Source organism: Gopherus evgoodei, chromosome 4, assembly GCF_007399415.2.
Source record: "Gopherus evgoodei ecotype Sinaloan lineage chromosome 4, rGopEvg1_v1.p, whole genome shotgun sequence".
NCBI lineage: Eukaryota > Metazoa > Chordata > Testudines > Testudinidae > Gopherus > Gopherus evgoodei.
The window spans coordinates 112,997,941-113,020,459 of record NC_044325.1 but is presented as its reverse complement, the minus strand read 5'-3'; the positions used below and the strand labels follow the sequence as shown (position 1 = coordinate 113,020,459).

The following is a 22,519-nucleotide window of genomic DNA, read 5'->3' as shown; positions in this document are numbered from 1 at the left end:
TCACCTGAGGTGGTGTGTGGGTCTTACAGTGATGGACAGAACCATCCCTAAATTATTGTGTTCCCCCAAGCGGAGGGAGATCAGCCATCTCCTTTGGCAGCCCACTGAGCAAAGCTGGAGTGCAACCCTGCCCTTTGTCGCAGACCTTGTGTGAGGTAGCCACATGGATTGTGGGATCCCAAACACACAGGGACTTCTGGGCGGGATGGCAGGTGTTCTGTATGCAGTGGCAGGGAGCCTCCCACTTACCCAAAGGTGAAGTCTGCAAGGCACAAGGGAAATGCCCGTGTGCACGTCTATATTAGAAGAGGTTAGTGGTCATGAAAGCAAGATGCTCACAGCACCGGACAACGCCAGAGATTTTGTAAGCAAGCACCGTGCAATGTCCCACATGGCTCTGCTAATGCACTGCCATCCAGATCTGACACACATCCCTCTGTGGTGCCGGTGAGTCTCCTCTCAGCTCTGCCAGGCCACTTATGTAATAGGTACATGCTCACCATTGCTGGGTGAATACTCATACAGGACACATGGTATGAATAAGGGCTTGGAGCACTTCTCCTTTGTGCTCCCCAAGTCACACTCGCTCTTAGTCACGTTGCACTTGTGGGGGGCTCCTTTCTGGAGGAGCTTTCTGGAGCTCCCTAGCTTGGAAAGATGCATGTACATGAGAGAGAGCTCCTGCCCCTGCTTAAAAAACTCCCACCTCCCTTGGCCATGGGTTGGACTTTGCTGCATGGGAGAAAGAATGCATCTGGCCCCTCTAAAGGTATAACTGGTGAAATTAGCCAAGCAGTGGGGCAAAGTTTTGCTCCTTGCTTCTGAGCTGGCTACATTGTTAAAAATCTCCTTCCACTCTAGGTCTGTCCTCTAACTGCCCAGAGAATGGAACAAGTATCCTACCTAGGTCCAGTCGTTGCAAAGTACAAGGGTGGGGGATCCCACTGTTGCTCCAGAATGATAAACTAAGAAAGGTGGTAGCCATTCCAGGTAATCTGCCTGAGGACTGTGGGACTGCATCAGGATTAATGGTCTCCTGGTTTGACAAGTTTTGATTTGTACAAGACATCGAGATTTAGCTGTGCCTGCCGTTACCACTTGGCAATGGGTGGTGGTGCCAGATGTTACTAAGTGTGTTAAAGTCAATTAGCGCTTCAGTTTGCTGGAGCCTGATTGATACAGTGCCCGCTCATGCCCTCTCTCCCATGTTAAGGCTGCTGAGAATGGAGGGATTTTGTTTCAGTTTAATAAAGTTCTTCAGAACTGGTCACTGATCTATACATCCCAGGGGTCTGAAATGAAGTGATGACAGGTATTCAGCAAAGGAAGGGATAAGTTCCAGGCTGACTCAGTATTGTGTCAGTCCTGGCTGGATCTACGTGGGCATCTACACTATAACTATCGTACTTAGCAATTACTGAACTACTTTGCAAACACCAACTAATTTATGCTCACAATGACCAGGGCAGGCTGTTACAATATCAGGCATTGCCAGATCAAGAGGAAACTGGGAGTGTTAGATAAACTACTCCTCCCCTTCTCATTTGGATGGGGGATAGTTGGGTTGCATTACAAAAATGTAAACAGATACCACTAAACCTCCTGTGTTCCTGTGGCCATTTGGAGTATAGTTTGTTCTGCCTCAGTCACGACTAGGGACACCCCCACCCCTCTGCAGGTCCAGTCCGAAGCAGAGACTGGCCAGCTTTTCACATTCTGTGGGTGGGCGTTGACGGCCTATGGGCATGCCCAGATCATGCATTTTAAAGGGAACTTTATGGTCGTCTAGTTTGACCTCCTGCATAGCACAGGCCATAGACCCTCACTCTGTAATTGCTGCATCGAAGCCTAACTTGCGGCTGAGCTAATGCAAGAATCTAGTTTCCATGTAGAGATGTCAGGTGATGGAGAATAAACCACATTCCTTGGTAAGTTGTTCCAATGGCTAATCACCCTCACTATTAAAAACATGCCCCAATCTCCAGTTTGAATTTCTCTAGCTGGAGCTTCCAGCCAGTAGACCATAGGTGGACAGATCTTCCAGCAGGGCTTACCAGTGCCGATGGATCCCATGCAAACCCATTTCCATGCGCAAGAGCCATGAGTTGAGCCTGCTCTCCCAAGAGCGACTGTTCAGGGTAGGATTCCATGGCACCCCCCGCACGATGGTCTCACCATCAAAGAACAAAGCCAACACCGGCTGTTAAAACATCTATGTGGGCATTTATTACAACACGTTGTTCCAAAGTACAAAAGAAAGGAAAAGAAAGAGGGTAAAAAAGCACTGCTGTTTACAGCCTCTGGTAATAAATAAATAAAGACAGGACAGGGCAGAGCTTGTCTCTCGGTCCTGCCAGGTGCCATCCGACTTCAGCATTGGTGTAACAGGCAGGAGATGAGTTTGGTTTCAGTGACTGAGAAGGGAATGGAACACAGTGGGCTGGTTGCAAGATACTGTCTCCCCACCTAGCACTTAGGATGCATTGCAAGTGCCCCTGTCCATTCTGGACCCAATCTCTCTGCTGAGGGGCGCTGTGTGTTTGCTACTGAAGGCCTGGTGCTCTCCTGTACGGTATTGCACACCTTCTGAGCAACATCCTTGGGGGCTAGGAGTGCTCAGCCCCCTCAGGCCCCAAATCCACAGCATTGTCTGCAGAGCAGGTGATCCTCATTTAACCCTCTAGCCACTGCTGCCTGGAAATGCACTTGAGAGGGGAAGAATGGAGCCCAAACTGGATTTCTAGAAGAGCTGGAATGGATTCTACATATGACTCCTGAGAAGAGGATAAAGCCGGAACTGGATTTCTCTGCTCCTCTAGAATGGATTTTGAGTGACAAAATAAATTCAGCACAGCACAAGGAAAAGATGACTTCTATCTATAATAAACCACACTCATGTTAGACACGATAGGCCATTGCATGGCTGTTATTGGAAGGGCAACATTAATCCCTTTGATTTAAAATGACTTCTAACTGGACTGGCTAGTTAAAGAGATAATATTTGATACTGTGGCACACAGAGAATTCCCTCCCTATTGCACTGACACTTTCTCTCAGGCCTCCTCCCCACTCTGTTGACTGGGTACTTGTAGGCTTCAGGACGAGTCCAGACTATGGGTACAAGAAGCAAGTGCCAGGTTCTGGCCACTAGAGTTACTCGGAAATCTTAACTCTGCTTCCTGTGAATTCTTAATGCTGGAAAACCAGTTATTTCTGCCAGCAATGCATGCACTTATAGGGCCATTCCCCCTCTCTTCTTGCATCCCTATCATTCTTAGAGGCCAGTCTGATCAGATCTCTCTTTGCCCATGGGCTGGTCTTCCACTAAGCCTCTTCTGGGCAGCCTGGAGCTCTGCTGCTCTAAAACTGAACATCCTCATTCCCCAGAAGGTGTGGCTCCTTGGACAAAGAAAGATCATCAGGTGGCAGGGAAACTGAACCCAAGAAAGCCCAGGATTGCTCGCCAAAGAAAGGTGTGGTGGCTTTGGGTGGCTGGGAGAATGCTGCCAAAATAGCTGGCGATGCCAGGCCACTAAACCATTCCTGGTAAAGATAAACTTCCTGGATTCAGACACTAGAGTGGGGGACCCTGAGAGCATGTGTGCATTGACTGTTTCCTGGAAACCTGGTCAATTTTCCTTAGTTTTAAGCTTGTGCCTTTGAATTCTCCATTCCTGCTCCCTACAAACTTGAGTAGACTCCAATGGGTGTGGGTGTAGGGGAGAGAAAGGCATTGCCCTGGGCTTTGGTGTTTTCAGAACCTCTGGAGGTTTCACTCTTTCAAATCCACTCACATGGGCCTACCAGTGTGTGCTTTCTTCAGGACAGCTAATGAACTAGGCCTGGCACAGTATAGTGCAGCCAGCCCCAGACTGGTGGGGCAGGTACAGGGTTGAGGCAGGTGGGGAATGGAGAGGTGGCTGGGGGTCTGCACTTATTCACAACAGAGAACCAAAGAGCAACATACAAAGATTAAGAAGAAAAAATTACATAATAGTAATAATAATAATAAAATAATAATAATAATTAATAAATACTTAAATCTATAATTCATAGATTGCAATTACAACACTGACAGCTTATTATTGGTAGTTTAAGAGGGAAGGCAAAAGGGGTTTCTTTTGGGTGTAGGCTTCCTATAGCAGAGACATGACAGGGATGCATGGCCACAAAAAGAAACAAACACAGAAAGACAAGAGATTGGGAACACAGCACAAGCTAGGAAAATACCTTTGGGCTTCAGTGTTGCCGACTCCTTTCCTCCCAGGATCCCTCCCTTGCCAGTCCTCTGAAGCTACAAAAGAAATGGGGATGCTGCAGGGTGTCAAGGAGTTAGCCAGTTATGCCTGACTGAGTGTGGCTCAGCCTTGCACTCCTTTAGAAGCTGGGAGATATGGAGCATTCTAGAGGAGGGTCATCTGGATAGCTTTACTGTCTGCCCTTAAGAAGGTTGAAAATCTACCAATTCGCAGCTGCACTCCAAGCAATGCAGCTATAGCAGGAAATAACTGGATGATCTAAGCAGCAGGGCACCAATCAGATGCTTTATAAATTCATCCGATTGTCCAATAGGGGGGCTCATTTACTTTCCTTAGGGCCAATCCTGCTCCAATTTAAATCAATGGGACAGAGTCTGATCTCACTTACCCTGCTGTAAATCAGCAGTAACTCCACTAAAGGCAAGGGTGATACATCACTGTGAACCAGACCCTAGTGAGATCAAAATCAAGCCCAATGACTCTGTGGCTCAGAGATTCTGGCTGACAGAGTTCATTAAAGAAACACAGTTAGGGATGGGGACCAATTAGGCAACAGATAAAATCCTCCAAGGTAACTAACCTTGATACAAGAGACAGAAAAGATCTATTCAGCCATGCAGGGCTTGATCCAAAGCCCAGTGAAGACAATGGGAAGACTCCTATTGAGTTCAATGGCTTTGGATCAGTCCTACCACTCGAGGTTAATGCAGGAATCTTCCCTTAGAGGATATTTTTCTAGAGTTTTAGCTTTAAAATGCTCCAAGTGAGAGCAACTCCTCTCACAAGGACCATCAGAAAGGGCAGGGCAAATGCAAGCATATTCACAACACTGATGAGATGGGTTATAAATGCGCCATGGTTCTTAAAATCTTTGGCTTAGTTGCAGAATGGACAGCAGAGTAGATGTCACCTCACTGTGTGCAGACACAGAGCTGCTGAAGGGCTTTGCTGACAGTCTAGGGTTGAGGGAGACAAGACAAAAAAACGAAACCCCCATTTTTGCACGCACCACAGTAGCTGTTTCTCTAAAATGCCACAAGATGGAAGCTGTTCAGAGCCCTGCTGCTATTTCTGAGCAGGGAGCTGCTCATGTCATTCTTCACTGACCCTGTCTGCTTGTTGTTTGTATTTATAAAGGTTGAGATTGCAGTGTCAGGCTGAGGATGGCCCAGATGTGTCCCAGAGCACACTCTGCAGTGACTTCATGTAGGACTAAGGGGCTGAGCCCCATCACATCTCATGTCATGTCTGTCATTAAGTTGCATCTACACTAGATTTTTAACCCCCAAATGTCCTACCATTGCAGCTCTAATAGTGGTATTAGTGCTGGAGGGTAATAATGTAGAGTAGGATCCTGTGTACCACCATTTCATCCAAGTCCACCCAAGTCTTGAGGTCATACTGGTAAAAATGCCAATGCCTTATCTACTCTAGAACTCCACTATAGCTACCATGGGTGGAGCTGGACCAATGCTAGCAGTGGTGGTAAGACCCACTGCAACAGGAAAAGGAAACTCTTATTCTCTCTAACGCTGCAGGGTTAAAAGATGGGAGACAGCAACTCCGGGCCGAGCTGGTGCTGGCAGCTATGGAATGCCAGCTGTGGTGGAAGGGGAAAACCCCTTACAATACAGAGGCTAGCAGAAATCCAGGGAGGAGACTGTGGCTTTGGGGTGCTTTGCAACTGCTGTGGCTCATACTTCTCCCAAGCTTCAACCAATAATATATGAATGGAGGCACCCTCATTAGCTCCTCCCTCTGCACTGCAAAGCAGCTGGGTCACATGCCATGGAGGGGAAACTATCACAAACTTCACAGCTGAAGAGGTCTCTGTACTAACTGCAGTTCTAGTGCACCAACCCTTGGAAGATCAAGGGCAGAACCTACATGAACAGATGTCCGTGTGACTTGCAGAACAAGAGAGAGTCATTTACTGCTCCTAAGCAGCTGGATGGCTCTTCTCCTTGTCATAAGGCAAGTATCCTTTAGGACTGCTGATCAATACAGTTGAAATGGTCAGAGAAGCTGTGTGTTCTCTATGGAGATACTCCTGTATATGACAGCTCTGCTTTCAGGTCAGGTGGAATGCAATAAGGATACAAATGGGGATTCTCCATTTGTGGTGCATGATCCTGTACTAGGCTTATGGAACATCGGTAAGATGTGAACATGGAAACGCTGTCTTGCTAGCATATTTCACAGTGTAACCTCTTGCTGTCTGGGACTGACCAGCCAATTGACCTGGCTTGGCTGAGAATCTCTGAATTTATATGTTGAAATTTAAAAAGGGGGGAAAAAATGTAGACAACCATTTGTTCTCTTTTTTGTGACTAGCTCTAGGGCTGGCTGGAATTTTTCAAATTTCACCGAAAATGCAGCACAGAACGAGAGAGAAGATTGGCGGCCCAAAAGGGTTAAAACATGAGACAGGTCATATTGCAGCCAGTGGTTAGTGGAGTCTCAGTGGTTAAAAGCTCAAGAAGCCCTTTGAAAGCTTTCCTTTGTTATTAACCTCCCGGATGCTACTTAATATACCAGTTCCCTTAGAATCACCGCCTCCCCATTGTCCCCACACACCATATCTCTACGCTGGACGGGAATGCAAGAAAGAAAGGGGAAGGATTCTGCCTGCCTCCTAAAAACATAGTAGTCGGCAACACTGATGCTGATTTGAGGTGCTCACTAGAAATATGGATGCTGTGTTTTTTAAGAGAGAGAGTTAAAATGAGTATCTACCCCCCCTTTCAAAATAGCTGTAGGAAAAAGAGGGATGGGATAGGCAGAGGGATCCAACCATCATCAAAACTTGTATTTTATTAATACTTCAACATGGAAAATCAAATGAATTTAACCACCCAACTTTCCCCTCCCCCACTACCAACTCCAGCACATTTTGGGGTACCAGAAGGGATTATTTGAGGTTTCCATGCTTCTCACTTAACCCCTTTAAAAAAAAAATCAAGAAGCCTAATGCCAGTCATAAGCCTCCTTGGAGAGTCCCCTCTCCCATCCGCCGAGGACACGTGCACATCAGCAGAGACAGACAATGATCATAAGGAAAGTGACAATCTGATGCCACCAGAACATTATAATTATTATTGCAGCTCCTCACGGCTTCAGTCTGTGGTTAAGTTTTAAACCTGAGATCATCATTTTTGTCTTGTGTAGTTTGATTTGAAAATAAACACAAACAAACACATAAGAAAAAGAAGGGAAGGTGAAAAAAAAAAAAGAGCTGGGGGGGATCTAAAATCACACACAACACACACATGAACAAAAACCCCTGAGGTATTGGCTTGGAAACCAGCATGATACTAAAAGGAAGAAAGCTCCAGAAAGCGAAATGTGCTTTGCAGCAGAGATAGATCTGTGCCCATAACACCAAGCAGCGGCTCAGCAGCAAGGTCTAAGCATCCCGCTGCGTGGGAGAAACACAGCTTTGGGGGTGAGGGCTTTGCTCCCCTTTAAAACAGGGGTTTTCATAAAGAGGAGAAGCAGCCAAAAGTGTCTGAGAATCAGAACAGAAGCCACTCATGCCCCTTTGTCATTCTTCTCTTGACCGTGCTTGCTAACTTATGGAAGCTTTCTGCACTGTGCTCATTGGCCTCCTTGAGGGCTCCCTCTTGCACCCTTGGCTTCAGTAATAGCAGGACCTGGCCCTTCCTCAACACCTGTGTTATCGTAAAGGTCCCACCTGGGCCCGACGCCACCTCTAAAAAAATAAATCAAGGGAAGAATCCCATGCAGGAGGCCTTCCCTAGGAAATCCTCACCCTTTACCCACCCGAACTCCCAGAGGGAGACGGGTTTTTGGCAGGGATTCCCTTGGCAGCTGGCACCCTGCCTTCTACTGGGTAAGAAAGAACCATTATTCGCTTCAGATACTCTGAAAAGGTCAATTAACAGAGACTCTCCAAAGCAAAATCCCAGGAAAAGAAAAAAAAAACAGGAAAAGAAAAACAGTGAAACCAATCTTCTTAGCAACACATCTGAGTGTGGGAGGATGCTGCTGCAGGAGGGTGGGTGGGTTTGGAGATAGGAGATGGGGGTGGGGTAAGGAGGGAGTGGTTTGTCCTCATACTAATATCCCAAATATTGGGTTTGGCTCTTAGCCTTTCAATGCATTTCCTGGCGTTTCCTCTCTCTCTTTTCCTTCCTGAAGTGCCTATTCAGTTTGGTCTTTCATTGGCTTCACCTGTGTCTTTGGACTGTTTTCCCTCTGCCACATGTCACTTGCATGCCCACTGGAGCCCCAGTGCTGGATATGCTCCATGATCATGCTCCCTTACACACACACGTGTAGAGAACTGGTGCAGGAGTACCGAGCAATACTTTATGCTAAGCACTCAGAGGTAACTGTCTAACTATCTTGCAGTGGCAAACCTGTCGCTGTTCTCAGGACCCCCTGGGGTTCATTCTGGTACTACAATAAATAACTCCATTTGTTCCTAAGGATGAGGCCTGTATTTTCCGCCAGGGTGCAGCCCCTCTGGACGGCCATGTGGAGTAACACTGGGAGGGGGAAAGCAGGGCCTCAAGGGCTTTTCATTACAATCTCACCCATCCACAAGGGTGAGAAGTGTTCCCTATTTCTCCAGGACACTATTGCCCCCACCTCCTCCCCAGAAGCACCCTGAGCAAGTGGGCAAGGCAGTTGCTCATGAGAGTCCAGCCCACCCAGACCCACTCGAGAATTATCTAGGGAGTGATTTTTTCTCCAAAAGGACTCAGTAACCCCCAAATTCTCCAACACAACCCAGTATGGGTTGCTGCCCCTTTAATGAAAAGCCTCCTCTCCTCCCTCATTCCTCACATCCCATCCTCCATTTTTTACATAGTCTCTCCCTTCCCCCCTGGTTTTTCCATAGAACAATGCCAGACCTTCTGTCCCAAAACTGGGAGAGGGAAAGATTCTATGGCTTTGATGGAGACAAGAGAGAATCAAATAGGAACCAAAAGGTAAAGCAGCAGCTTTCAGGAGAGAATTTCCTGCTCAGTTTGTGTTGAAAGAAGATATTTTGTTTTGTTTTGTTGTCATTTTTAAAAAGTGCATGAAAGATTTTTCCTGCCCAGTTTTTGCTTTGCGCACAGGGAATGGGGAGTCCTTGTCGCTGACGTGCGCTACAGAAGGAGTCACAGGCCGCGGATATTGCTTAGAAACTCGTGTTTCAGATTTAAATACTATAGACAGTAAAAATAGAGCTGAAAGTACCGCCCCACAATATCTGCAAATCATTGCCAGAATGAACAGCTTCAATAAATTAAAAACAAAACCATTGAAATATTATTTACGTCTCAATAAAAATTGCAGTAAAACCGTTTACCTTTTTCTTTGTGTGGGGTTTTTTATATTATATATAATATATATTTATATATGTATAGGGCTGCGGTAGTGCAGCATTAAGATACTTAGCCAGAAAAAACACAGGCAGAGCATGCTTAGTGCACCAGGAAGAGAAAAAGGCTTAGGGGGAGGAGCTAATGCAAATATCCTCACTCCACCCTTGAGAGGGAGCCTCCTACATTTGTCCCCCACCCTGATACAAAAGGACGGAGAGCTGGAGTGAGCAAAGCCTCTGCCATTTCCTATTGGTCAGGATAATGCTCTCTTCTAAATGAAGACACTCCTACTTTTTGATTGCACGTCTGCAGAGAAAATATTAAACCTCACTCAGAATTTTAAGCTGAGAATGACACCGCTGGGGTGCTCAGATATGATGAGCATCTCCTCCACTTCAGTCAAAGATTCGCTCTTCCATCACCCCAGCGAGTCACTTTCTGCCCAGGGGGCAAAGAATCCAGGGGTGAAAGAGGCTCATCCCTCCCAAAAGGGAATGCAGCCAGGGTGGGGAAGAGGAAGGGGCACTAAGCATGCGCAGTCATGTTTCCTGACTTTGGATTCATTCATCTTTGTTTCATTTTGGCGTGTGTGCACCTGCAAATACACACACGGGTATAAATACTGTCCCCACCCCACCCCCACCTGGCCTCTTCCCAGTTAAATATCCACCCCTCACTCTCCAATGCCCCAGGATGAATGTCAGGACACCTCAATAATCTCCATGCTGCCCGAAAAGCTAGACTGTTTGCCTATTTTGCCCAGGTCTTCCCGGGACCTGCCCTCTGACATGGTCTCCTCGAACTCCATCTGGCAGCTCCTCCTCTTGAACTGCTTCTCCGCGGCAGCATCCTCGTGCCAGCTGTGCCGCCCATCCCTCTGCTCCGCTCTCTGCTTGTCCCTCAACCTGATCTCACAGCTGCCCTGCAGAGTGGTGCAGCTGAAGGAGGAATACGAGGCAGCACTGGCAAACAAGGCCCCGCTCCCTCCGCCGCTGCTGCTGCCCACTGCCGAGTCTGTGCTAAAGTACCAGGGGTTCTCTGACGACGGGGTGCTGGGTGATTCCAAATGCACACCCCAGGCGCCTACCCCCCCTCCGCCGGCAGAGTTTGGTGCCACAGCTGGCTGTGTAGGCTGCTGTCCCACGCCAGGGAGGCTTAAGCGCAGTGTCTGCTTGAGATTGTCCTCCACGCTGGTGCTTTTGTGCATGGCACACACCCCACTGAAATTGAGGCTCATCCCATGGGCAGGGGAGCCTGCCTGATGCCTGTGTTTCCGCCTCTGCCTCACCTTGGCTTCCAGCAGGAAGTCCGGCCCACTGGGCCAGTCGGGACTATCTGGCATGGGCGAGAACTGGCACAAGCCGTTAGGTCCAGAAGGGCTGTCCAGCTTGCAAAGCTTGGGGGCTTCCCCGGTGTCAGCAGGGCCTGGGGTGTCCTGCCTCAGGCCGGGGGAGAAGGCTGATTTGATGTCCAGGGAGAAGGAGCGCTTTAGCCGGTTGGTGTCTTGAATGCGCTCCGAGGACAGGTGTAGGCCATTGAGTCCTTGCTGTAGTGCTGTGGGTGAGAGAATTTTGGGAGCGCCTGCTGGCTCACTGCGGGAGGGTGCCAAGCTTGTGCTTTTCGATATGTCCTCGGCCTTTTCTGAGGTAGAAAGCTTCAGGTGCCTGTTGCTCTCAGGCACTTCAGCTGGGTCTGGTTGGGCATCCCCCTCACTCCTATCACCTTGGGCCTTCAAGGCCTTGAGGAGCTTCAGGCTCCTCTCGTACTCCAGGAGCTGGCCCAGGAAGTTGAAGTTGGGCGATATGGATGGGCGCCGGTCTTTGACAAACCTGCAAGGGTAGACAAACAGATGGGGTGGTCACTTGGTCTTTGGCCCACCAGCTAGTCTATCTTAGCTCTGCCGGTCTCCTCAGCGGGAGAAGCTAGTGCATTCTACCAAAAGCTCAGAAAGAAACAGGTGATGGGCTATCCACAATGCCACAGGGCACTCTGCAGAGCAGGGCCGGCTCTAGCATTTTTGCAGCGCCAGGCAAAAAAAAAAGAAAAAGAAAAAAAAAGGCCTGACTGCCGAAGCAAAAAACCAGCAGCCGCAGCTCATGGAGGGCAGTCAAGGTAGCTTGCAGGGGGGTGAAGGGCAGCACCCGCCTGCTCCCTCCACCCGCGAGCAGCCAGGCGCTGCAGCCCGCTCACATTCGGGTGAGAGGGACTCCCTCCTCCAGCCTTGGGGTGCTACAGAAAGTGGTGGCTCAGCAGTTCCTTTAAAGGCGGCTCGGCCAGGCTGGGCTCAGACCGGCGCGGGAGGTGGAGGCCGCTGCAGGGGGCGGGGAGTAGCACGTCCCGGGGAGCCCGGCGGCACAATGAGTGGCGGGGATTGCTAGTTCCTGCCGCCCACTTGGCCAGGGTCCGTGTTCCTGCAGGGCTGGCCTGGCCACCCCAAGATTGGCCGGAATGCCGCCCCTTACAATGTGCCGCCCCAGGCACGTGCTTTCTCATCTGGTGCCTGGAGCCATCCCTGCTGCAGAGAAAGCCAGGACTGCTCAGGCTCTAGGAAATTTACCACCCTCACTCTTACTTTTCCATGGGCAGCCCCCCACCTCCCATGGCATGTAGTCCCATTGTGATATTTCAAAACTGCTCCCGAAGGACAGCCCTCCGCCTCCCATGAATGCAGGGCAGCACCAACCTGCTGCTAGGCCAGCCTACACCAGATTTCAACCTAGTCAAGAGTTTTGCTTCTTGAAGCTGAGCCCTTCATTTCCTTTGACTGTGGCAGCAATGAGGGGTGTGCACGGGCACTGCTCTGTGGTAGGGCACAAAGCGTATACCCCACCCAGGTGTCAGCCTAGCAGCGTGTAATCCACTAGCACTCAGAAAATTCATTCAAAGCAGTGCTTTGAAACCCTTTCTGACAGCTTCTTCTGCCTGCGCCAGCCTGCTTCCCTTTACTAGAGCAGGGTACATTCACGTACTTCCTCATTCCGCTCATCCAGTTGCACCTACCTGTAGGCGTCGTCTGAAGACATGCCCATGGTCTTCATGATGTAGGCGATGGCAATGGTGGCTGATCGGGAGATCCCTGCCAAGCAGTGCACTATCACTTGGCAGCTGGATACCTTGGCCTTGTCTGCAGCATGGTACAGAAAGAACAGCTTTCAGAGGGGTGCCCCTAGAGGTTGGACAGAGTCATTTCATCCTCTGTCCCTGTGGAACAATCTTTGTGAGGCTGTATGTCTAGTGGCCAGCACAAAGGATTGGGAGGCAGGACTCCTGTGTCTCCCCCTGGCCTTGCCAGTGACTCGTTGTGTGACCTGGGCTAATCTCTGCACCTCTCAGTGTCCCCATTTCCCCATGTATAACATGGACATAAGGATACTGGCCTTTGTTTCTCACTGAGACCCTCAGATAAAAGGTTGTCTTACAGGATGGCAAAGTATTATCATTTGCACAACGAGCTGGTTGTGGCAAAGGTCACACTTTTAAATGACTGATGCTGGTTGAGGTGCCAAGTTTTCTAGGGGAGGAAAGGCTTCTCCTAGTGGCTGAGTGCACATGTTTCACTGTGGGTGAAGGGACAAGGGCTCTCTGGACGAAGAGAGGAGTTGGGGGAAGAAAAGCCTGGGTTTTGTTGGCTAGGATAGGCAAGGAGTGAAGAGTCCAGCTCTCAATGTCTGGGGCAGCACAGCAAAATCAAGACTGGAGCTGGAAGAAATAAATAAAGGCCCAGAGATCCAGGGAGATGCCTCACCAATGAACTCAATGGACTTGTCCAGCCAGGGAAGCAGCTTCTCACAGTAGTTGTCATTGACAGGAATGCGCATGAAGTGACTGTCACAGATGAAGTCTGGCTTGGGGCAGGAGTTGCTGGCGTTGAGGACGTAGCTTATTCCATTCCGAGTCATCAGGTCCTGGTGACAGAGAAGATACAAGCGACGTGGGCTCAGTCAGTACAAAGCTGGACCTTCCCATCTACACTCTCATAGGCCTCACGCACTCCAGCATTCTCCCCTTGCAGTTCCCCACAGTAACTCCAGTGCAGTTCAAAGAAGCAACATGGGGAGCACCAGCACAGATGAGCCAATGAGGAGTAAACCATTGTCATATGGACCTGCTCTGAACATGAGTAAGCTGTCTGCAGTCTCTCTGCACTAGTTCTTCCACCATTGCTTCTGCATTGTACTAGAGCATGAGGTTCTCACATTTGGGGTCCTGATCAGGTGTTGGGGGTGCTGACCACCTTACCCTTCCCGTACTGGTAAAGAAAAGTGGGTCCTGGGTAGAAAGCAGGGAGTGTGCTTGGTGGGCTCCTGATAGGGGAAAGATTGAGAACCGGGGAGCTAGAACAATGGTGGGAAATTTTAAGGAAGAAAAACAAAATAGTCTAAGGGTTACATCTGCTGTAGAAGAAAGCTTAGAGGGGCCAGGTTCAGGGGAAGAGAACATCATACTAGCAGAGCTAGTATTCATTGAATGTAGTCCTCTTTTCTGTTTCCAAATCACCTGGAGACAAGTCATGATTTCCCACAGATTTGTTCCCTGTTTGAAACTCTCCTCTCCATGGTTTACCGGAGCCAGTTTGCAGTCTATAAGAGACCTGCAAATGGTTTGCTGCTGGTATCATTCCTAGCACAGGAGACTGGCAATTCAGAACATGAGATGTTTTGTTTGGGACACATTTAGGTCATGTGATTTCCTTTTGGGATGAATGTAATCATGGCTCTGGAGTGAACTCTTTGGACTAGCCAAAAGAGAAGTAGCTTTCTATGAGTGTTCTGCCATAGTCATTACTAGTCACCACTTCTTCCTAACGTTCCTGCCAGTAACCTGATTCACCTGCATGCTTATGGAAAGTGAATGAAAAAGTCAGAGGGCTAGTTCAAAATGTCAAGTCAGTGTTCATGGATCATTTCTTGCCATGGTTTGGTCATTGGGCACATGTATGTGACCTCTCATCCTTCCCAGAGACAAGGCTAGATTCACCAGTGTGCATGGCCAGAGCAGCATAAAACAGCCAGAGTGTAGTGGTGAATATGATCCGTTGTTCCCCCTGAGAGCTGAAATCCAAGCCAGATTATGTCCAAAACAAAGGAGATCATCCATACCAAAGATCCGATAGCTCTAGTCCTACGAACGCCTGTTCTGTGCTATTTTGGGGTGAGGAAGAAGAATACAGAATTGAATGGAAGGAAGCAGTTGAGAAAGAAATAAAGGTGCCATAAAATTGACAATGATTAAGGAAATGGAGAGAGAAAAGAAACCTCCCTCCTGCCCCAGGCTGAGCCCTGTGCCATGGCAGCAGTGAGGTGCAGAGCTGCCATATGAGGTTTGCGTAGGGTGACCATAAGTCCTATTTTGGCCGAACAGTCCCTTTTTTAAGCCCTGTCCCAGCCATCCTGACTTCTTTTTTCCCCAAAAGAAGGCATTTGTCCCTTTTGCTCTTGCTGACTTGATCAGCTGGCAAGAGCAAACAGGACAAACGTACACTTTTGTCAAAAAACTGGGGTGCGGTGCAGAGGGAGCGAGGAGAGAGGGAGGAGGCAGGCATTGCAGCATGCAGGGGAACCCACTGGGTTCCAGCAACTGGGCAATAGCCTGGTGTGTATGTGTGTGTGTGGGTTTCCCGTGACCGGCAACAGCATGGGGGTGGGGGGGACGACAATAGACTTGGGCAAGTGGTTGGGGGTGTCCCGTTCTCTTTTTGGGAAATATGGACACCCTAAGTTTGCGTGCTCACAAGGTAGCCTGCTATCCCATCACAGAGTATTGTTCTCTGCCAGCTCTGCTCTCTAATGCCCTAGATTATGAGGAGGGAGTGATTCTTGTCCTCAGTAATGACCACTGCGCAGAGAGGGAAGCAAACACCTCTCAGAACAAAGGGGTGAGCAAAAGGTTGTGCTGAGATGGGTGGGGGGCAGGGTTGAATCCTAGTCAGTCCGACGCCTGATGTAGGGCTCTCAGGGGACACGGCCAAGATTTCCTCCCTGAATTCCATGTAATTCACCCTGTGGTTCCTATCCTAACTAAGCTTACATAAGAGTCTCTTCCTCAGCAGGCTCCCTAGAAGCCTAACCTCAGCTCCTAGGAGCCAGCCCAGCTCCTGAGTTCACATTCTTGGCATTTTTCTCTTTCATTTCCTTCTACTCCCTGTATATAAAAATTTCTCTCTCCTCTTTCTGGTCCACCCCCATGCTCCTGTCAGATGCTTCTCCCCTGGCCCTCTCCCCAGGCGAGAATGTCTGATTGGCTCCCTCCTGCCCACAGTAGGCGCCCAGTGGAATTTTAACTACAATTTCTGTTTCTTTCTTCTCTCATTTATTTTTTTCTTCTCTTAAAACAAAATTCCTTCCCCGAGGTGACATCACTGCCCAAGCATTCCGGCACCTTTAAAAGGACAGTACCCCTCTTTTCCCTCCGCTCTTTTCTTCCCGAAGCAAATCTTTGTCTATTTCCAGGCCTCTTTAAAGAGCTCCTTGCCTTGGACTGTGGTTGCTGGCCCCTTCCCCACTCCCCCCTCAGGATTAAACATCCCAGCTTAACCCCTCCTCTCCCTCTGGCTGCCAAGCTGGGCCTGGAGCAGCTGAAGTCAGCTTTGGCAGCCCAGCTGGCAGGGGGGATTAGTTGGGAGAAGCTGGCTCCCTTGGTGTGAATCTCGCAGGGGCTCCTTTGGGGCGAGGCACCCTGGCAGCTCCTTCTTCTTCTTCCCCCTTCCCAGCTCCACTGTGCCTCTTCTGTCTCTTCCCCACTGCTCCTCTCCGCCCTTCCTGGATTGGATGCCACTCACCAAGCCCAAAGAGCTTAAATCTTCCCTACATGCATATTCTTGGCCATGCTCCCTCACCCTTTGCCACCACAGAGCATGGCAGTCAGGGAAATCGGGCAGCTCCCCTAAAGCTGCAGAGAGATGGCCGGTCCTTTCTCACACACCCCTTCAGGACTGAATCAAACCACAGCAGGACAACACCCCTGCCAGCCAAGAACTATGCAAGGCTCCTCCTGCGGATGCTCTCCACCCCCCGAGGCCTTTGTATGTATGGTCCATGTCCTTAGCTCCTTATTCACTCCAAATTGGGCAGGACAAACACTGAATGTTACATATGCATTGTCCTCAAATGTGAAAAGTACGAGCTTCCCCTATGTGCCATCTCGATCAGATAGGCCTGTTCCAATTGGTAAGGGGCAACAGCAGTGTGGGGCAGGCGCGTCTCCCCACCAGCAAGACCGTACCTTGTTTAGGACATCTTTCTGGGAGCCCAGGTAGAGATGAGGCAGGATGCGGGTAGGGCCAACATTGGCCACTGGCAAGCACGGCTGGGAGATGCTCATTGGCAAGATGGCAGCTGGTTTCCCTTCGCAGAGTCCTGGGAAGCAAGAGGAGAAGGTGGCAAAGCCCCCTGCAGACAGAAGGAGGAAATTTAGACTATGTAAACTCTCCAGGACAGAGCAGGTCTCTCACTGGGTGTCTTTAAAGTGCCTGGCACAATGGGGTCCTGATCATGGTTAGGGTTTCTTGGTGCCAGAATAAAACTGGAAGAAGATACCGACAGTCAATTATAATCAAGCCAGCCCCATAAGAGACCTGGTGTTAAACTGATCGTAGGCAACCAAATAGCTTAATGATGGGCATCAGTGTCAACTTACATATAAATAAAATATACAGAAAGTACAGGGAGGGGCTGGGGGTCGGCAGAACTAAATAACCTATGTTAGAATTTGGCCAGGACCCCATGGCTAATCCTCTTTCTCGTATAAATACATCCATGGGATTTTTAGTGGCTACAAGCAGTCAGTGCCAGGATTTTAGATCTGATCCAAATGACAACAACCCTAGCAGCGCAGTGGTTTGCTAGCACTGTGCTGGGCAGTGGCTCAAGGGAAGAGGGAACATGGCAACTGCTCGCTGCAGGATTTAGGTGTTCTTTGGCGGTCTTCAATCTAATGAGTCGGACCCTGCTTAGCTTGTGGTTTTTGACAGGATCAGAGCACAAACAGCTGCAGGCCTTTGTACTTGAGCAGGATCAGCGTCAGAGTCATGCAGTGTTTTAAGTGGCATTTACCCCCCCCCCCCCCAAACACACAGCTCCTGTCTCTTTCCTAAATGAATGCCTGCCTGATTATGCAGCCCTGTGTACAGTGCTAATTAGAAAAATGAGTCCGCACACAGAGGAGGAGGGAGGTGGGCGGCTGGGATGCAGAAAGTATTTGGACAGAGAGGGTGGAATCTGACTTTTTTTAAACAGATTCCTGAGCAATTTTTCATGGTCAGATGTTGCTAAACGTGATAGCAAGTAGTGTCCGATTCACTGCGCCAGCGCAGGCTGCAACCCTGTTTGTGTCGGTTTTGCTCAGACGGCCCCGAACACCAGATTCAGAGGAACAGCTATGGGGTGGCAGAAGCAGGTAGAGGATGACAAGTGAAGCTAGAATTCTGAGAACTCTAGTCCAAATACAGAGCAGCTCTTCCAAGTCTGAAAATTATAGCCATGCTCACCCAGCAGGAATGGGGAAACGGAGAAGAGAATCTTGTTGCACTTTCCAGCCAGGGATCTCCAAGTGCTGTATGAACTTGTACAAATCCTCACCTCCCCAAGCGATTAGGTAACAGCATTAGTTCGTTTTGTAGATGGGGACGCTGAGGCTCAGAGAGGTGAAGCGATGTGCCTTAGACCAGTGGCAGAGCTGGAAATGGAAACTCAGGTTTCCTGCCTCCACACCTCTGCTAGGCCACAGCATAGCCAAATGCAGGATTTACCGAAAGGAACACACAACATGGTCCCTCCTTGCACTGCTTTAACTTGTTATATATGCAAGAGACCTGCATTCTTGAGGGAGTTTCTTAACATACACCAACTCCTTTCTCCACACACAGAGTTAGGCCTAGCAACCCCTAGCAAGAACTACATCTGGACTAGGTTACCAAGCCGAGAGCTGGTGTCAATATGAAGGGTCCCGAGTGGTGTATGCCCCCACTCTCTGCTTTTCATACTAGGGACTATAGATAGTATAATACAGACTGGGAGTTTCACAGAGGCTGAACAAAGTTCCTGACTCCCACTGACTTTCACAGAGATCTGGATATCTAACATAAGGTGACCAGATGTCCGATTTTATAGGGACAGTCCTTATTTGAGGGGCTTTTTCTTATATAGGCACCTATTAGCCCCGTGTCCTGATTTTTCACACTTGCTATCTGGTCACCCTAGTCTAAATCCATTAGGTCCCATTGAAACTCCCAGTCATTGTTTCTATAGGGACTGTTTCTGTAGAGTCGAGTTCAGTTAAAATAAGAATCTCTGCCCTTGAACCCAGCCCATCTCCATAACTGAACTAAAATGTCTACTGAAGTTCACTTAAAGACCTTCCACCCAATCCCTCCCCATCTAGGGAGATGGAAAAGGCTGAAACATGGCCCCCCTCCCCCAGGTCATACTCAACAGAGTCCTGTCAACTTCCCAGCAAACCCCTCTGAGAGTCCCCATCCTTACCTTACTGGATCCTGTGTGAGGCTCTGATGAGTCCTGACTAGTGTTGAAATCAAACCTCCAGTGCTCTGGGATGAAGTAGGGGAGGGGCTGACACAATGGGCTCTGCGGTGCTTAGCCCTCGAGCAGACAGTGTCTGAGAGCAGCAGCAGCCAGGCCTCATAGACTGAATGCCCAAGTCCTGGGCCCTATCTCTGCTCAGATGGGGAAGAGGTCCTCAGTCCTCCAAACAAGGGAGATGCCTCATTTTCCATGCCACAGGAACCCCAAGCTACTTTGGACAGACACCAACCTCCATGTCATTGGCCCTCACTTTGAGTCCTTTGAAGAACAATGCCTTTTCCCAACACAGTCACACAGCAGGCAGCCCAGCTGTACTTGCCCAAGGAAGCCACCATATTGGAAGAGAAATTGATCTCCAACCTGAAATGTGTCTCCGCTGGCCGCTTAAGCTTCCCTGTGTTGCTGGCACTTATCATCAAGAACAGCTACTAAGACTTTGGAGACTTGGGATATGAAGAGTTAAAACACCTTCCAACACTTCCTCATCCCCGGTTCTTTCCAACATGACATCACTCCCCTCAATTGGGATATTAAATCAGAGTGAAAGAAAGATGCTCGGCACAGAGGTGCACACAAGCTCTGGTTACTCCCACTCCCTCCCCGGCCAAATCAATCTCACCAGGAAGCATAAATCATGAGGCAGAGTGGGGTGTTCACATGAGGATTTGAGTGCAAAGAGCCCACATCTGGAGACTGCAGAAGAGGTTCAGTGGACAATGCAGCACAATGGGCAGTCAGGCAGAAGGGCAACCTGCTGCTCCCTCCCAGAGAGACCTTTCCTTCTATTATGCATCGGTGCCAAAGGAAGGAAAAAAAACGATCTCCTGTACTTTCATTTGGAGGGTGTATGTGTGGGGAGGTCTAGTTTTGCAATGAATGCATGGCCGTACCAGGGCCAGGTTTGGGTCCATAATCCTTTGTTCACTCAAAAGGCTTAGGAAGCATTAATAGCACAAGAACTGGTGTTTTTCATCTTGGAGCAAGGTGTGTGCCATTCCCCCTGGAGTACAGGCTGGAAATCAATGCCTGCCTCCCAGCCCCCGGCCTCTCTACTTTGCTCATGTTCATTATTGACCTATATAACTCAAAACGCTCTTCAGGAGCCAGCAGTGTTCAAGGTGACATCATAGCTAAAGCAGGCTGGCACATGCTGCGACTCTCCTAACAATGTTCCCCCTCCTCTTGCACCCGCCAGCACTTGTCTGCCTGCAGATCCTTTGCTGGCTCTGCTGGGGAAAGCACAGACAAGTGACACAGGGAGTGTGCAGGGGGAGATTCACTAAAAGGGACAGAGTCACCCTTGCCTCAAGTTTGTATGTCCCAACCACCTCTAGGGAGGAGACATGCTCCCTATATGGCCCACAACAAAGCACCTAAGCACATGCTTAACTTTAGGAATGCGAGTCGTCCCATTGAAGTCATTTAAACTACTCTTGTGCTTCACTTTAACATCACGCTTATGTGCTTTGCTTGACAGGGTCCTAGCTGAGCAAAGCTTTTACCATTTTCTGCTCTGTCCCTTCATAAACCTCTTTCCACATAAACCTTATTTCCTCCCAAACATCATTGCCCACAGCTATTGAGCAATCCCAGGGTTTGAAACAGAACTGGGAGACAGCCTTGAGCTGAGGACATCAGGCCCCGACACCTTCGAACTTTCAGGGATATAAAACCCAGCCCTAAAACGTGCAGCTACAGCAAGTCTTACATTTTTGGAAAGCAAAGCTGCTTCTTAAAATCACCCCAAAGGCAGTAACTGTCCCTGGAAGCATTCCAAGCAATACTTGGGCTTTCCCTTACCTACACAATACTCCACATTTTAGTGTTAATTCAGAACAAGAAGGGGCCGTTCTAGTCCTTTATTTGTAATGCTAACACCTCCCTGGGGCTGGCAGTGGGATTCTCCTGGCACGCATGGAACTAAGGGTGGGGGTGAGAATCTGTATTTTGGGTGGAGTGGGTGGAAAGAGATCTTGGGTTTCTTCTAGATGCTCCCTCAAGCAGGAGCACTGGCTGAGGCTCTTGGATAAGGAGCTTGTCCCTTGAAATGCACAGAACCTTATCCTTGGCCTGGACTCCAGCATTCCTGAGGGCTTTAGAAAACATTCCCTACTAAATCCAATGTTTTCCTGGTTTCTAGAGTTACCTACATCATGCGAGGGTGGAGCCCAAGCGAACAGAGAGATGTGTGTGGATGTGGGGCCCGAGACTAGGAGAAGTGCTGACACCTGCTACTCCTGCTGAAGTGGAGAAGAAAAAATTACAAGAGGTGAGCGCATCAAAGGATCAAGACGCTGGTGGGACTCCCCACCTATCCTAAGCTTCATGGATCAGTCAGTCTTTTTGAAGTAAGAAAAACCCTTAGTGCCTTCTTCCTGAGGCTCTCAAAGAACTTTACAGACAGCAAGGAACGTAGCACCCCTGGCACATATGTAATTGCTATTGTTCCCATTTAGCAGATGGGGAAACAGAGGCACAGAGTGCCTAAGTTACTTGCTCAAGGTCACACAGCAAGTCTGGGAACAGAACTCTGGCCTCCTGCCTCCCAGTCCTGTGCTTTCACTACTAGGCACCGCTGCCTCCCTCCCTTTGTAAAACTACCCAAGTGTCCCTGTAAGAGGCTTTTCTCAATGCTCTAGACACTTTGCTGCTGGGGGCAGGAGTCATAATCACTTTGGGAAGCAGCATGGAGCATTTGCCTACTGTACACTGAAAGGAAAGAAGCTATTTCTTACTTCCACTCCCTCTCCTCTTCCTCTACCCTACCATCCCAGACTCTCAACCCCATCCCCCTGTCACTTCCTCCAGCCCCAGATTGTCACAGAGGATATCAGTGACAACCACCCATTACAAACAACTTTCACTGGGAAAACTGTGAAAGTTCAAGGGTGAAGGCAGTGGGCCTTGGAGTTCTTTAAAAGCCCAGACATTTGACAGAGAAAGCAGCTGCCATTCCCTTTGAGCTGTAACATCTTCTCATACCACCTGGCCCGCTGGTAGATAGTGGAGAATCATGAGAACTTCCCTCCTGGGACGACAGGCCGGTGATAAATAAAAACAGTCAGAGGGTTACAAAGAGAACAAGAAGCCCTGTACAATCATCTCACTACATGTCTGGATAATTAAGAGCCAATGTACAAAGCACATCTCAGCAAACACCAAGACAAAAATAGAGGCACACTTGTAATAGTGCTTAGCCGCTTTGTGCCACCATCATAGGGGAAGAAAATGCACCCACAGACATGGCCTAGGAAAGAGAAACATATAGGTGAGGGTCTCCATAATCACTGCTGAATAATTATCAAACCTCGGATTTCTGGATTTGAAAGAAGAAGCTGCCTCCATTGCCTGCGTCTAGCCACTATCCTCAGCTGGCACAAAC

General features: G+C 49.0%; 1 protein-coding gene across 2 annotated transcripts in view; it reads right to left on the bottom strand.

Moving 5' to 3' along the window:
- Positions 1-2,203: 2,203 nt before the first annotated feature.
- The window catches only part of DUSP8 (dual specificity phosphatase 8), a 92,083-nt gene continuing 71,767 nt past the window's right edge, over positions 2,204-22,519 (bottom strand). For both annotated transcript variants that reach the window (XM_030560581.1, XM_030560582.1), the window contains 4 exons: positions 16,820-16,986; positions 13,344-13,503; positions 12,599-12,722; positions 2,204-11,427 (listed from right to left, as the gene is read on the bottom strand). In XM_030560581.1, coding sequence (XP_030416441.1) covers positions 10,299-11,427; positions 12,599-12,722; positions 13,344-13,503; positions 16,820-16,986 — 1,580 coding nt within the window. In that variant the 3' untranslated portion in view covers positions 2,204-10,298. The remainder of the gene's footprint in view (positions 11,428-12,598; positions 12,723-13,343; positions 13,504-16,819; positions 16,987-22,519) is intronic.